The 16,411-nt window shown below is 52.9% G+C and overlaps 1 protein-coding gene and 1 long non-coding RNA gene across 8 annotated transcripts in view; one reads left to right on the top strand and one right to left on the bottom strand.

Moving 5' to 3' along the window:
* The window catches only part of Kazn (kazrin, periplakin interacting protein), a 988,882-nt gene that overhangs the window by 928,836 nt on the left and 43,635 nt on the right, over nt 1-16,411 (top strand). For all 7 annotated transcript variants that reach the window (XM_087549465.1, NM_001415945.1, XM_087549466.1 and 4 more), the window contains 3 exon segments: nt 7,322-7,458; nt 12,041-12,211; nt 14,347-14,536. In XM_087549465.1, coding sequence (XP_087405591.1) covers nt 7,322-7,458; nt 12,041-12,211; nt 14,347-14,536 — 498 coding nt within the window.
* Nucleotides 10,142-14,697, bottom strand: LOC134487032 (uncharacterized). The gene is made up of 3 exons (XR_015621304.1): nt 14,135-14,697; nt 13,237-13,498; nt 10,142-10,426 (listed from the first exon to the last, which is right to left on the bottom strand). It is a non-coding gene; the product is annotated as an uncharacterized LOC134487032 (long non-coding RNA).

Here is a 16,411-nt window from a genome sequence, read left to right as displayed (position 1 = left end):
ACACACACAAATGCCCTTTAAGGATGCTGCTCACCGGAGGGGAGGGGAGAGGAGTTGGTGGCCAGTGTTGTTTCCAGAAGTCTCCTTTTCAAGTCTGTTGGTGCTCCCCCACCCCACCTGCTATTTTTAGGAGGACTTTCCTGGACTCCCCCTCCAAAGCCTGGAAAACAAACACCTCCCTTCATGCCCTGCCCCCCACTTCCCTCCTGCTGCTGATGACCTCTGGGGGAGGGGAGGAAGCGCCACCCGCCAGGGTTTCCTGGTGTGAGGAGGGTGCGCAGCCTGCGGTGGGGGGGGGGGATGGGGGGGGACCTCTGATTGAAGTTTGCCTGCCCCTAATCTCTTCCTTGGCTGGCCTGGATGTGGCCTTCCCCTGCTAAGGGTCCTGCTTAAGAATCTGCCCCAACTGTTGCCGGAGGCTCCAAGACTAGCCCCATTGTGAGGTCTGGCAGCCCTAATCAAGCCTCTCCTTCCCAAGGCTACCTAGTCCACTCCCAACCGCCTTCCTCCTTAGCCTGGAGTGGTTAAGCACAGACAGAAACAACAGCACCTACAGCCAGGAGCTCTGCTCCCCCTAGAGCCCCCTAAAGTTCCACCTGGTAAAGGAAGTTTCCCCATTTGACACACAGAACATAAGGGACTTGCCCAGGGTCACACAACTGGAACTGCAGAACCAGACCCCTCCGGCTCACATAAATCTTGAACTTACCCTGTGCTATAGGGACATTTAAGAGCTTAAAAATAGTTAAGAATTGGGAGTTTAGAGTTTCCGTGAAAAGCCAGGGGGTATGGGGTTACAATGCCTAGGGCAATTAGGGTAACCTCACTCTCTGCAATCTAGTAACAGGGTTCTGCCCCCCCCCTCCGGCCTCTCCTAATGATGGATCTTGGCAGGGCCCAGAAGGTAGTCTTCTGTCCCATCAGGATATGGTGGCCTTGAGCATGTGAGCGGAGGACCAAAGAGGAGCAGCCAGAGTCAGGATTCCCGGTGACTTAGAAAGGACCAAGTATGGAGAAGTCAGAGAGGGTCCCTTAGCGACTGAGGGACTAGAAAAGAAAGGGTTGAGCCTGGGGCTAGCTATCCTGGAGGCCAGAGAGAGGACAGTGCATTGGTCTGATGAAGGGAAAAGTCCTGAACAGGGGGTGTTGCCAAATTCAGGGACTCAGATGTCTCAGAGACTCTTGGGAAAAAGGGGTGGTCTCAATTTCCATGTGTAGGGGCCAGGCTGGTGGGTGTGGGGGAGCTGAGGAGAAGCAGGTCTCCTTGAATGTTCGGCTGAATTTCTGCTGCGTTCCCATGATCCAGAGCCTTACAAGCAGCGGAGGTCCCAAGATGAGACACCGGTGACATCAGAGAGGCCCCTGACTCTGGGGTTCTCTTCTCCCCAGACGTTCCAGGTGTGCGTCCTACGTATCACGCAGAAGAGAGTCAACTCTGTAGATGGGAACAGTGAGGCTTAAAGACACATAGAAGGACTTTTAAAGATTTATTTATTTATTTTATGTACCGCACTCTGCCTGCATATGTGACTGCAGGCCAGAAGAGGGCACCAGATCTCATTACAAGTGGTTGTGAGCCACCATGTGGTGGCTGGGATTTGAACTCAGGACCTCTGGAAGAGCAGTCAGTGCTCTTAACCACTGAGCCATCAAGCCATGTTGGCCCAACCTTCACGAGACCCCCCGGATGGCTTGCTATGTGACGGCCAACGTTCTCGCTTCCATTCTGGGCCTCAGATCTCCCAGCAGTAACAGGAAGTTGAACTGGAGGGATTCTGCCTCCCATGCTGGTGGGTATTCATTGAGAGGCCTAAGTCCCACAGAGCCTCACCATGGACTGGCTGGGCTCTACGGGTGAAAGGCATGAAGGGTGATTCCGTACGAGCTGTACACACGCACACGTACGTACACACACACACACACACACACACACCCCTACGGACCTACCTACCTACGGCAGCCACTGGGCAGTAAGTGGAGCGCACACTGCAATGTCAGACTGCATTTAAGGGAAACCTCAGAGAGCCTAGGAGGCCAAATGGTGAGGAGGCTGCATCTCAGAATGAGAGCGTCCGGACAGCACTTGGGAATTATGAATGGTCCTCTGGTTTTGGGGGCGGGGGGGATATGGTGGGTTGTGCTGTCCGCAGTGATGCATGTTTTCGTAACCTGAGACGAGAATCAAGGTCAAGGGTTTGAATTTCAGCCCGTGCCCGGACATTACACACCCAGACAACATAGTTCCATGTGGAAAGGTTTAATGAGAGAAGAGTAGAAGAAAGGTGGCCGGCCCGTGAGTACGTGGTGGGAGTGGGGAAGGGGGCAAGAACAGAGGAGAACAAAGAGAGAAGTAAGAGGGGAGGAAGAGGAGGGGGCAAGCAGCCCCTTTTATAGTGTCAGGCACAGCTGGCTGTTGCCAGGCAACTGTGGGGCGGAGCATACCTGGCTGTTCCCAGGTAGCTGTGGGGGTGGAGCTTAGACAGAATACCAAGACATGGTGTCCTTGGTTTGAGGCCAGGACCTGTTTCTCTTGCTCAGTGGCTCTCCTTTCCCTTCCCCTCTCCCCCTTCCCCTCTCTCCCCACCCCTCTCCTTCTCCCCCTCTTTCCCTCTCTCTTTCCCTCAGTCTCTCCCCCTCCCTTCCTCTTTCTCCCCATCCCTCTCCTTCTCCCCCTCTTTCCCTCTGTCTTTCCTCCTCCTCCCTCTTTCCCTCTGTCCCTCCCCCTCCCTCCCTCTCTCTCTCCTCCCCTGCCTCCCATAATTTTTAACACTGGGGCCTCAATTCCCTCCTCCATGAAACAGGTTCCGCTGGGCCTTACCTCAGTGATAGAGCACATGCCTGAAGCCAGGGGGTTCCATCCCAAAACAGCTCAACCAGCTTCAGCCCCACCCAGAGCCCAAGGGCCAGAAGAGCAGATATGGACAGCGTGTTCCCCCCAGTGTGCTATGGGACCTGGTTTGAGTGGGTGATGTCAGTCTTAGAACCAAGGGGACAGGAAGTTCGGTGCTGGGGCTGGATAGGTTTTGACAATTAATGCATGGAGATTCTGTAATGTATGAGGACTTCACATAGCAGTTGACAAGTGACAAGAACCCACAGGGCCTTAGCATGGCGCCTGACACCCCCCTAGTGTCACAGTTCAGGAATCATTAGATGTTTGGATTGGGGCTGGTTTTCTTTTCTTTTCTTTTCTTTTTAAATATACATTTTTATTTATTCATTAACATATGTGAGCACACTACAGCTGTCTTCAGACACACCAGAAGAGGACATCGGATCCCCATTACAGATGGTTGTGAGCCACCATGTGGTTGCTGGGAATTGAACTCAGGACCTCTGGAAGAGCAGACAGTGCTCTTAACCACTGAGCCATCTCTCCAGGGGCTGATTTTCTTTAAATGACTTCATTTTTACTTGCGTGTTACGTATATCGTATGCGCACATGGGTGCAGGTACTGCCTTAGATGGGTGCTGGAAACTAAGCTCTGGTCCTTTGCAACACCAGCTTGTACCCTTAGCTGCCAAGCCATCTCTCCAGCCCCAGAAGCGCCGTAGTACCCAATAAAGTGAAAGCTCAGAATTCGGGGTGACTTGGCCCACATCTCCTGGAGCTTAAAGTCCCTCTGCACACACCATGACCCTACAAAGCCAAAGGCTATGACAACACCCGTCACCATTGCACTAGCAGTGGTTCCAGTGACCTGGTTGCTGGAATGAGACCTTCCTGGGTGAAGCCAGTTTGTGGGAATGCAGACAGAGCACTGGCTGGCTGCCACCTCAAGAGACTCACCCCGGAGAGGCAAGCCTCACACCTGCGGCTTACCCGGAGAGAAAGAGAAAGCATCTGTTGTAGTTAGGGAGCAAGGCAAGGGAGGAAGGGCTCTGCCATCTCCTCAGGGCTATGTGTGTAGATTTAAATGACTTCTCATGCACCCGGGGTGGAGGATTGCTTGTTGAGGTGAGTGTCTCAGTACCCACCTCCGGTCTGGCCACTTTGCAGTCTGCTGCCTTGCTGGGTGTTATGCCCACTTCTTTACCTTGAGCTGGTATAGCGTTCCAGGGGCTCTCTGTCAGTTTCCTTCAGTGGGGGACTTTTTTTTTTCTTTTCTTTTTTTTCGGAGCTGGGGACCGAACCCAGGGCCTTGCGCTTGCCTAGGCTAAATCCTCAACTGAGCTAAATCCCCAACCCCAGTGGGGGACTTTTGTGGCAGATGACAGATCCATAGTATCACAATCTTAGTGCGCTCTTGCGCTCTCTCTCGCGCTCTCTCTCTCTCTCTCTCTCTCTCTCTCTCTCTCTCTCTCTCTCTCTCTCTCTCTCTCTCTGTGTGTGTGTTAGAAACCCTTGTGTTGGTTGGACATTGGTCTCTATGTTTACAGTCTCAGTGGCATCTGGTGGTTTGAATGAGAAATGTCCCCCACAGGCTCATGTACTTGTACACTCAGTGCCCACTTGGTGGCGCTGTTCGAGAACCTTTATGGGGTAGCACCTTGCTGATGGAAGTATGTCACTGGGGATGGACCTTAAGGATTCATAACCTTGATCACTTCCACTTCCTGTTCCCTCCCTCCGTACCCACCTCCCCCTACTCAGGTTCTTCCACTCTCGATCCCCGTAGTGTGGGTGAATGGGATCAGGTTCCTGCAGCCGTGCTTTCTCCGCCTGTTTCCATGCCAACTCGCCATGATGGTCTCTGTCCTCTGGAACCATAGCAGAAGGAGCACTTTCTTTCCTAAGTCTCTTTTGTAAGAGCATTCCACTGTAGCCATTGAACAGGAGTTAATACAAGGAGGTTAGGTTGACTTAAACATGGCCTTCACTCCCAGAGCTTTCTTAGATTCTAGGTCGGAAGCCTAGTGGGGTGCAGCTGGAGTTGGTCAGGGCACCCACGTTGAGCAGGCACCCACGTCCTGTGAGTTGGGAATGGCTTGGGTTGTACCTCATCATGGGAGCCCCTCAAACACTGGGGCATGCTGTCCTGAATCAAGGCCTCCTGATGCTGGTGAATCTCCAAGCAGCTGAGAGCAAAAACCGGTTCTCACTGGTTAAGACTTACGGTACGACAAATCAGAATCCTAGAGGTTCAGTTTCTAACCACAAGGGCAATGGTGGCAAGGGTTGGGGGCACCAACCAAGTCCTCAAGGACGTTTATCTCCGTTACACCTACCAATCTGTGTAGGAGTCATACAGATGAGGGTAGGTACAGGATAGAACAAAGCCTGTCATTGGACAAGAAGGAAGGATGGGCAGGAGAAAAGTCTAAGGGAAGAGGAGGAGACTGGAATAGAAAGGACGGAAAACTGGAGGAGACGGCAGAGTAGCCGAGGAGAGAACATGGAGCCTGACGTTAGGATTCCACTCTGTACATTTACAGGTTGTTATGAATGTAATTAAGGGATGGCTGTGTACAGGGCTTTGTATGCTTAGGTGGGCAATTATATCTTATCAATTAGGACAGAGGTCATTGTGTTGTGTGTTCTTTCTTGTGGAGAATTTGAGAGAGTATGTGGTGGCAGCAGAGACACTGGGCCACCGCAGAGTTGGGATGTGTATTTCGGGCGACATATCTACCAGATATCTTGGGTCACTGCAGTGCAGGAACTCATGGGGGTAAAAGACAGCTTTTCATTTTTTATAATTTTACAACAACAAGTCTGTAAGCCAGACCATCAACCCTGGTGCACCCCAGCTATGCCACTAACTGGTTGTATGGCCAGAGCGTCCCCTCTGGGGTGGGATAAGAGGACCCGCCCACCCACCTCTATAAAAGTGCATCTGAAATGCCAGTGATGTGTGGTGCTGACCCAGGCTTGCTTGTACAGGGCTTGCAGACTGGATCTTGGATCTTTGTTGGGTCCTGGAGTTTCTTTTGGTTGGATGGTTGGTTGGTTGTCTTTCCTTTATTTATAGTGTGTGTGCAAGGAATCCGAGGACAACTCGCAGGAGTCAGTTCTTCCCCCTCCGTGTGTGCCTCAGGGTTCAAACTCGAGTCGTCAGGCAGGATGGCAAGCACCTTCACTCACTCGGTGGTTTTGCCTTCCTATATGTCGGAGTTCCTTAAAGCCAGGTTCCCTGGAGTTCCTTAAAGCCAGGTTCCCTGGAGTTCCTTAAAGCCAGGTTCCCTGGTAATGGGCTGCACCAGGTTGGAGAGCTGGCGTGGCTTTGTCCTTAGCTCCACCCTGAAAGCTCTCGGCTCAGTAGGTCTGGAAGCCTAGCCCTCGTGACCTCAGCCGCTGTGCTGCCAAGCTAGCTGCCAAGAGGACAGAGTCAGCCAAGTTCATTGGGAGGCTCAAAGCTGGAATTTTGAATGCTGACTAGTCCTGGAGTCCCCACCGTGCAGGGTTCCCTGTGGCTCTCTGAGTGCAGCTGCGTGGCCTCAGATGCCCCACCTGCAACCGGAATTACAAACAGTTGTGAGCTGCCTGGCAGATACTGAGAAGTGATCTCCGGTCCTCTCCGAGAGCAGCAAGAGATCTTAACCACAGAGCAATCTCTCTAGCCCCAACAGTTGTCTTTTTATTATTGACTTAGATTTTATTTTTAAAAATTTTATTGACCGTGTGTGTGTGTGTGTGTGTGTGTGTGTGTGTGTGTGTGTGTGTGTGTACACGTGTGTACATACACCAAGTTCACATCACAGGACACATGTGGAGGTCAGAGGACCGCTAATAGGAGTAGGCTTTTCTTTCGAGGGGTTCTTGGTGATTGAACTCAGATTGTCAGGTTTGACGATGGGCACATCTACCAGCTGAGCTGTCTTGCTGGCCTGGAATTTATTTTTTTTACATTCTAAATGTCTCCTCCTCAATAAGGGACTTGAAATATTCTCTCCCTTCTGCGAGCTGTCTTTTCTTGTTCTCCGTGTCTCCCTGTGAAGCACAGAGTTTTTAATTCGACAGAGTCCAGTTTATCCCGTGCGTGGCCCGTATCATTTGTGTCTTGTCTCGCATGTCATTGAGCCCTACATGTTAATAATCAAGTGGGCCTTATGAGAGAGAGTCTTGGATGGGACTGAGCTGTTCTGTGGGCTCAGGGGGGACGGTGATCCTGGCGCCATTTCAGTTACAGCATCAGGAGCTCCCCATGTATGACCCCTCTGAGGCTAGCCCTGCAGCCCAGCAGGGCTTCCATGCACACAGCCAAATCAGAGAGATAAAAAAGGAGCTGTTCACACAGCAAGCATGGGTCCCTGCAGTGGTATGGATGGGGTTCCAGGAGAGACACTGTACCGGGTGAACCCCATTTCTCATCTGGACAGAAAACACCCAGAGGAACAGCTAGGGTATCAGGAGCTAATTAATCCTCTGCCCTGTCCACAGCCATGAAAGCTGACCGGAAGCGCTTAAAGGGCGAGAAGACCGACCTGGTGAGCCAGATGCAGCAGTTGTACGCCACGCTGGAGAGCCGCGAGGAGCAGTTGCGAGACTTCATCCGCAACTATGAACAACACCGCAAGGTCGGTGTCCCTCTGGACCCCTGCCCTCCTCTCCCACCCCCTTCCCTCTCCTGTCCCTTTCTCCCGCCCTCCCCTCTCAGACACACACGATCTCGTCTCCACACTTAAGCAAGCGTGGCCTCGGCCTTGAATCCCAGAGCACCCTTGGCAGCTCTGCTGTCTTCATCTAATCTGAACAATCCAAGAAATCCAGGCCAGCTCCTGGTTGGGCCCTGTGTCCCTAGGTGGACAGTGTAGACTCGGGAATCTAGCTGCTTCACAAATCCTTCCTCCTCTGGGTATACCCTTGGACCTCCCACTCACCCTAGAGCCTCAGTTTCCCCTTCTGTGGAAGGTGCAAAGCTATTGTGAGGACCAAGATACTGAGTACCGAGCAGGAGGAGCCTTGCATCTCAATAACCACATAATTGAAGTAGGCGGAGTTTCGAGCAGCAGTGGGTGACAGCAGGGCGGTCTGTCCGCATGCCCAGAGGGCTCTCCAAGGGCATCATGGAACAGGCGTCACAAGAGTTGGGCTCTGTATTACCCTTCTCATGATGAAACTCTTCTCTTGCTTTGACGGCTGTCAAAAGCAATTTCATGGGGAAGGGGTTTGTTTTGGGTAAGAGTTGGAAGACACGATCCGTTGTGGCGGAAGAGATGTGAGGTGGCCAGCCACATCGCATCTGCAGTCAGGAAGCGGAGAGCGATGGATGCTTCACTCGTGGTCTCCTTATTCGGTTTGGACCTCTAGCATTTAGGATGGCGCCACCGGGTGGGACTTTCCGCCTCAGTGAACCCCATCTAGAAACTCCCTCACGGAGCCACCTAGAGACCCATTTCCTGTTGGGTTGACACCACCCCCGGGCTCTGTGGGAGAGGAGGAGTTTCTAATTACATGAGAGATTTGGTCAGTGAGACTCTGTATAGAGTGTGCAGGGTATATACCTCCCGCCCCAGTCAGGGGGTCTTTGCTCACGAGCCACAATTGAGAAGGTGTTTCACCCAACGTTGTGCAGGTCAGAAAGACTGGGCGAGCAAGATGGCTCGGTGTGTAAAGGCACTTGCCGCCAAGCCTGATGACCTGAGTTCAATTCCCGGGACTCGCATGATGGGAGGGGAGAAGTGGCTTCTATGAGTTGACCTCTGTCCTCCATAGGCTGTGTGGGCAGGGCTGCCACTCCGTTGTGCACATGGACCTGAAGTAGAAACATTCGTTCATGTGCGTGTCCCCTGCGTGTCACTGGGTCTACGATGCCTGACAATTTGAGGGAAGAAGGATTTATTTGGGCTTACGGTTTCAGACCATCATGGAGGTGCTCACATGACCAGCCGGAAAGAAGAGCACAAAGGCTGGAGGGAAATGTAAGGGAAGCAGAGAGCAATGGCTGGGGCCACAGCAGCAATAAAGCCCTCAGAGGCTTACCTCCAGGACCCTACCTACTTCTGCCAGCCAGGCCCTACTTCCCGAAGGCTTCACACTCCCCACAGAGTGCCCCCAGGCAGGGGACAAGCACGCAAAATGTGAGCCTCTGAGAGACATTCCGGACTCAAACCTAACAGTTCGGCCTGTGGCTTTGGGAACAGGAAGTCCGAGTGACTTCAGTAGCAGTGGTGGCAGACAGCGTGATGGACCCAGTCAAGGAGGCCACCTCTGAGCTGCAGTTAGAGGCCGGTTGGCCGAGGCTAGATTGGAATTGACACGATCCTCACACTCGCTGCAGGTGACTCTCTTACCAGCAACTACAGTTGTCACCTGCCTACTCTGTGTCCCCTGCTGCTGTCCGTACGCATTCAGGTTAGGCAAGGGGGGGGGGGAGTAGCATCTGAATGGCCTCGAGGCACCGTCAATGGGGCTGCCCAGGTCCTTTTAGCAGACATCAAGACTAAGATGCTCAAGGGTCTGGTGGCTGACCAAGACCAATTATTTGTTTTTTGTGGTGTTCAGAATGAACTTGGGATCTCCTATATGTGATATAGGCAGTACCACAGAGCTAGCCCCTCAGCCCCTCAGCCCCTCAGCCCCTCAGCCCCTCAGCCCCTCAGCCCCTCAGCCCCTCAGCCCCTCACTGGGAGATTATAGGTAGTCATTCTATTACATATTTAGAGATGCTGTGGAGAAACTAAAGCCTAACCCCTGGTTTTATCCAGCCTCTCAAGATCTTGCATCTGGTTACATTTAATGTGCATTTTATGTATGAATGAAGTGAGAAATATTAATAGAACTCTCTGGTTGGTTCCCCAGTCACTAGGCTGCAGGCTCTCAACCTGCCATGGCCCTCGGGCTTCTTCTGGAACCTCTCTGGGCCTCAGCTAGAGATGGCAGGGACTCAAAGCTGCTGGAAAAGATAGGGCTTGGCCTGTCCAGAAAAATCCTCAGAGTTGCAACATCCCAGAAAACCGTGCCAAAGACACACACCCTGTCCCGAGTGCAGCTGGGGACTGTCTACAAACCCAGCTGCAGATGTCCTCATAGCAGGCCAGGCAGCCAGCTGCGAGCTGGGTACAGGATGATCCTGGTACTGAGTCTAAGACCCTCTATTGCCACCCTCCACCACACCCCTCATCTCCTGCAGCCTCTCATCACTGCCCATCTGAGGTTCTGCAAGGCCTTAATGACCCAGCCTTGTTTCTTAACAGTCTAGCCTTGCTCTGCCCTTATGAGTTTCAGATTCCCGGGGAAAGAATTCCATAGTTCCCTTTCTTTGTTTTCAAAGATTTTATTTATTTATTTATTTATTTATTTATTTATTTAATGTATATGAATACATTGCCGCTGTCCTCAGACACACCAAAAGAGGGCATCAGATCCCACGACAGATGGTTGTGAGGCACCATGTGGTTGCTGGGATTTGAACTCAGGACCCCTGGAAGAGCAGTCAGTGTTCTTAACCGCTGAGCCATCTTGCCAGCCCCATAGCTCTCTTTCATTCCTCCATGATCAGCGGTGGGCAGAGGATGATGCTCCTCCGGGCCTCAGTTTACCCCTCTGTAAAACAGGGTGTGAAGTTCAAATAACAGCCGTGCGTGCAAAGCCTGAAGCCCTGCCAGGGGACCCTTGGTGGCTGCTACCGCTGAGCCTGTTGGCCTCTGCCTGGGAGCAGTTTCGTGGGACACAAGTGACATGCCCGCAGACCTTTTTCACCTCGTGTAGGGTTCAAGTCTGCTCACAACCAGCAGAACAGGCAAAACCTTGGAGATAAAAAAGGATCCCAAGGGTCTTAGTGAGTCTCCCTCCTAACTCAAGATCACCAGCCAGCTCCTGGGGGTGCCCAGCTCCGCTGGTGGGGTGAGCGCCAGGTGTAAGGACCGGCTGGAGAGAGCGCTATGTGGTCACCCTAAGCTCAGGGAAGTTCAGGGAAGACTTCTTGGAAGAGGTGGTATAAGCAGGGATTCTAGGGAAGAGGCTTCTGGGCTGAGCCCCAGGCCACAGAGCTCTCTCAAAATGCATACAGTACAGATGGGGAAACTGAGGCCATGCTGGCCTGCAGGCATTTGCAGAGCCAGGATTCTCCCTGCTGTACACACTGGAAGCCACATCCATGCAGAAAAGCTGGTACCCCTTGGCCTCCCGGCCTTGGTGGTGGAGACCTTGGGTCTGGTTTAGACATGGTGGTTTGGTAAGATGGGCTGAGTACCCACAAAGACCATCCCCTTGAGAAGACCGCAGTTTCAATACCACCCCTGTTCGGAGGTCAGGGTCAGCCACAGCTCCTTCTGGGGCCTGCCCTACACCTGGCTGGCACCACCCTTGGAAGCCATGGTTCATTCAGGAAACTGAGAGGGGCCTGGGCAAGTGGCAGGAGGAGCTTTCTTCCTCATGGGACATGAAAGGACAGGCTACTGAGTCTCCCATCAGCTGTGGCCTTGGAGAGTGTCAGCAGGCTCCTGTGGTAGCCCGACGGCCGCCGCTTCAGGTGCCTTCCTGAACCCATTTTGCTCGTGATACAGTTCCTCAAGCAAGAACTGGGATTATGGAGTTGGCAGAGTGGTTGCCTGGCAGATGCGAGGACCTGGGTTCTGTCCCCAGCACTACATTGCAGAAACTGGGCCAGCACTTGGGAATTGGAGGCGGGGGAATCAGGAGTTTAAAATTGTCCTTGGCTACATAGAGAGTTGGTGGCAAACCTGAGCTACAGAGGGGCCCTGACTCAAAGCACCGCAAACCAAGCAACCAGTCAAACAAGCAGATAGTAGGTAGTTGGTAGGTAGGTAGGTAGGTAGGTAGATAGATAGATAGATAGATAGATAGATAGATAGATAGATAGATAAAATTAAATAAAACTCTCCTCCACCCCAACTTTCATCAGATTCCACTTTGTCGTCTGCACATGGGGTTGTTCTAGCTTTGAAAAGAGTCGTACATATTTCACCGTGCCCCCATTTTCTGTATAGAGTCACGCCTTACCCAGGCTCTATCACTGGGAAGTGCTCTCTGGGTGGGGGGGCGGTCATCCAAGGTGCCCACCCCATAGCCTTCCCACCTCACACCAGGGCTTTCAGCCATGTGTTGGGGGGTTCCCCAATCCCCTGCCCTCCCAGCTGAACCCTCCACTCCCATGCCACCTTACAACCCACCCCCTCTCTCTCATCCCCACCACAGGAGAGTGAGGATGCTGTCAAAGCGCTGGCCAAGGAGAAGGACCTGCTGGAGCGAGAGAAGTGGGAGCTCCGACGGCAGGCCAAGGAGGCCACGGACCATGCTGCGGCCCTGCGCTCCCAGCTGGACCTCAAGGACAACCGCATGAAGGAGCTGGAGGCCGAGCTAGCCATGGTGAGCGTGCGCTGGCCACCGAGGAGCAACCTGGACCACCCAGAGCTCCTGAGGGAGAAGGTGGTAGTTTTGAGGCTAAGGGAGGGCAGCGGGCTTCATGACACTCGTGAGTTGGGGGCTTCCTCAAGCCCAGGGGGCACAGGGATCCAGGGAGGCCTCCCTTGACCACACATCCCAAGAGACTGCTAAAAACGTGGGGCAATGGGAAGGCACATTTTGGTTCAAAATAACGATAATCTTTTTGGGAAGGTATCTAGGAATATTAGCATCTCAGTCTAGGATTACAAATGACAGTATCTACCTATCTGTGCACATATACATCTATGCATACGTATGTACCACATACCTACGTGTGTATCTAGCTACTTATTTACATGGGATAGTTAAAGCCTTTTGGTCCAAATGTATCTAGAGCAAAATCATCTTTCTTAGGTCATCAAGTAAAAAATAGACGGATTTGACTGTTGGTTTTTACTTGCCTAAAAAAATCACTGAAAGATATTCAAACGTGTTTCAAGACGTATCTTGGTACATGTATGGGGATCAGAGAGGGTCTGGGAATCTGACAGAGGAGCCCCAGACCTCAGCCTTGCCTGCCAGTGAGACCTGAGCCATCCCTGTGCCATTTTAGTTACTAGGATGGGGGTGGGGCTGGTCTTCATTTCACCCCCTCCTTCCCCATGACGTAGCTAGGTATAGCCAAAACACACAGAGATAAAAAGGCCTTTGATAACCCCCTGGACCCAGTGTGACAGTGGCCTTTAGAAGTTGTATGGTGACTCCTGTTGACTCTTTGCTTTAACTATATGTGTGTGTGCAGTGCATGTGTTGACCAGAGGCTAACTTGTGGGAGTTGATTGGTTCTCTCTTTGCACCACGTGGGTCCTGGGACTGAACTCAGGTCACCAGGCTTGACAGCAAGCATCTTTACCCAGTGAGCTATCTTAGTCCCCCTCCCCTGTGTGGCTCTTTAGTAGTGGGATGTTATCCAGCAGGGTACCAATACCAGCTAACAGTGCACTTACAGACCTCGGTTGGATGCTTGACCTCCGGGGCCTCCATCCCTGCGTATGCCCTGCAGAGCTCTGAGGAGGATGTAAGGGAAACAAACAGCTAGCTCTGCACATTTGTATGCTGCACTGACCAGATCGCTTGCAAACTCCTGCTTCAAGGCGCAGCCACCCAGAGCAGGGCAGCTGCCTTGTGCAATGCTGACCCCTAGTGGCGAAGGCAGTCAAGGCAGGAAGATGGCTTCCCCTGCATCTCCAATGGATACTTCCTGCGGCCCTGAGAGAGATAGGTGGGAAAGACCCTGTGTGCCCAGCTCACCACAGTCCCTGTGGACAGATAAATGAAGCACATCTAGATGCTTTGAGCCCTGGCCTCAGCATCTTAGTAGTTCTCTGTATTAAGAAATAGCTCCCCGAGCTTCTTCTCCCAACCTACTGGTATACAGTCTCCTTTCCTCTAGCCAGAAACTCCCCTCATCCCCCTCCTCCTCCTCCCTGGAGCTTCAGACTCCCTGCTGCTGGGGGCCCTGGAGCACTGTCTCAGGCAACATCTTCCTAGACACCCATGATGGCCCCACCTCCTTCAGGCGTCCCTCTGACTACATGCCTTTTCAAACCACCACATGTTAAAATCTCTGGGCCTTACTAGCCAACCAGTTTTAACCTCATTGGCAAGCTCCAGAGAGAGATCCTGTTTCAAAAAACGAGGTGGGTGGCTCCTGAGGAACAACACTGTAATCTTGACCTGCAGCCCTCACAAAAGGAGCATGTGTGTACATGTATGTACATGGGCATATAGCACGCATGCACGCGCGCGCGCGCGCACACACACACACACACACTCCTGACTTGCCCTTGAAGAGCCCAGAAGTGACTGCACTTGGATTCCTTGTCCCCCATATGTGGGTCTCACCTTGCTCTTAGTGGGAACCGAGGGTGAGACCCCGCTGAGCGCGGGCAAAGCCTGCAGCACAGGCACGTGGCTGGCACTACCTGCTGGTGGCTCACTGGTGCAGAAATAGAATTCTTGGCTTTCTTGCTCGTTGTAGTCAGAGGTGCCAGGCAGCTACATGAGAGGTCCCTCTGGTTACATTTTTCTTCTTCTATCTCCTGCTCTTTCTCCAGGCCAAGCAGTCCTTAGCCACACTGACCAAGGATGTTCCCAAGAGGCATTCACTCGCCATGCCCGGCGAGACGGTGCTCAATGGCAACCAGGAATGGGTGGTGCAGGCTGACCTCCCACTGACTGCCGCCATCCGGCAGAGCCAACAGACTCTCTACCACTCCCACCCTCCCCACCCTGCAGACCGACAAGGTGAGTCCTCCCTGGCCTGGGCCAGCAATCAGGGAGGAGCCACGGGAGGCCACTGGGCCCGGTGGGAAAAGCAGCTCACGTCACAGCAGCCTGGGACAGCACAGGATAAGCTATGGCTATTCTAACTGAACCTGAGATGGCCTTCAGGCGTAGCCGGATCTAGAGGCTCAACTGTGCCTAAGACGTAAGACAAATGACCCTCATTGGTCAACTTGGGCCACGTGGCCATCCCTGAACCAATCACAGTGTCTAGGAGAGCCAGTGCCCTGATTGGCCAGCCTGGATTACCCAGGCATCCTTTGGCAGGAGAGGCTACTCAGCTCCTTGACGGACAGCTGTAGCCAGTGCATGTGTCACATAGAAAGAGTGTAAATGTCGCACGCATTTGCTCCAAATACTTAGTTGAGCACCTGGCTCCATTCCCAACGTCTCTGGTACACACTCCGATCCAGTCTCCTTGCCATCCCATTGTGCGTCATTGTGCGCTAGTGAGCCACATGACTCTACGGGGGGGGGAGGGGGGCGGGGGAGTCCTCTACTGGTTCTCAACCTGTGGGTCCTGACCCCTTTGGCAAATCCCCATCCCCCAAAACTATTTACATTCCTATTTACACCAGTAGCAAAATTGCAGTTACAAAGTGGCAACGAAAATGACTTTAGGGTGTGGAGGGGAGGGGGGACAGTGTCAGGACAACATGAGGAACTGTGATAAAGGGTTGCAGCATTAGGAATATTGGGAACCACTGCTCTGGAGGGTGTAGTAAAACTGGCCCTCCAGTTGCCCCCAGCTGGTTACAGAAGGCTGTGGGCAATTGCACAAGTCCTGGGCTCCCTATAGATGGGGATGTAGGGTAAGACAGGTGTACCTTAGAGGGAGGGGCAAGGTGCAGGTTCCCACTGTTGTGGTCCCATCCTGGCTCTGCTGCTTATAGAGGATGTGACCAATGGCTGATGCAAGGGTCATCTGTCCCTTTGGTATGAGAGGTGCTGGATTCTTAATGCAGTGTGTCTGTGGGCTGAGACCTCCCTCCCAGGATTGCCGGAAAGGTAAAGTGTACACGATTCCCAAGTCAGGTCCTTGGTAAATATTAGCTGCCCCTCCCTGTTTGCACGGTCTTCACTGACAGGGGACACACAGGGCTTCAGAACCTCTGCTGTAAACAGACTCGGGAACCCACCTGCAGTAAACAGAGACACCAGTCGTTCTTTGCTGACCCTTGCTGGGATCCCTCTGGGGTCCAGCGAGCCTTTGAAGCCAGGTCAGAGCTCAAGACCTTATAAAGCACAAATCCAACACATGCCCAGGCAGGGGTGCTGCGACCTGGTGGTAGCTGTCTCCCACCACCGCGTGGTCAGTCCCAAGATCCAGGTGTGCACGTGGCTCCCCAGCCTCTGGTCCACCTTGGCTGCAGGAAACAGGTGCTGCTGAAGGTGGGCAGTTGGCAATGGTTTAAGAATTAACAGAATGGTAGGTGACTTCCAATCACAGCCCACTGCTGCAGGGCCCCCATCCTTGGTGGGTCTGACAGTAAATTCAAGTTAGCCCAGGCTATAGACTCTACCCTCTGAGCCCTTCCTTCTCTGCTGTCCTGGCTGCTCCTGCAGCCACCTCAGAGCCTTTTATCAAACGTGGCTTCTCAGAGAAGCTTCCGGGTTCTCCTATTGGCTGTCGTTCTTCAGGCCCCACCTCCACCCCATGCCATCCCTGGGAAAGGGTCTGTCACATGACTCCTCTTCCCTTTCTACTGCGCACACCACATTTAGGCACGTGTCTCACCCCAGTACTCTGCCAAGGAGCTGTCACCAGCAACGTACTAGTCTACTTTTTGTTGCTGTGGTAAACGCCATGGCAGAAGCAACCTGGCCTCTCGCGGC

This window comes from Rattus norvegicus, chromosome 5 (genome assembly GCF_021556685.1).
Source record: "Rattus norvegicus strain SHRSP/BbbUtx chromosome 5, alternate assembly SHRSP_T2T, whole genome shotgun sequence".
Classification (NCBI taxonomy): domain Eukaryota; kingdom Metazoa; phylum Chordata; class Mammalia; order Rodentia; family Muridae; genus Rattus; species Rattus norvegicus.
The sequence above is the reverse complement of the archived record's forward strand: the minus strand, read 5'-3'. Positions and strand labels throughout refer to the sequence as shown.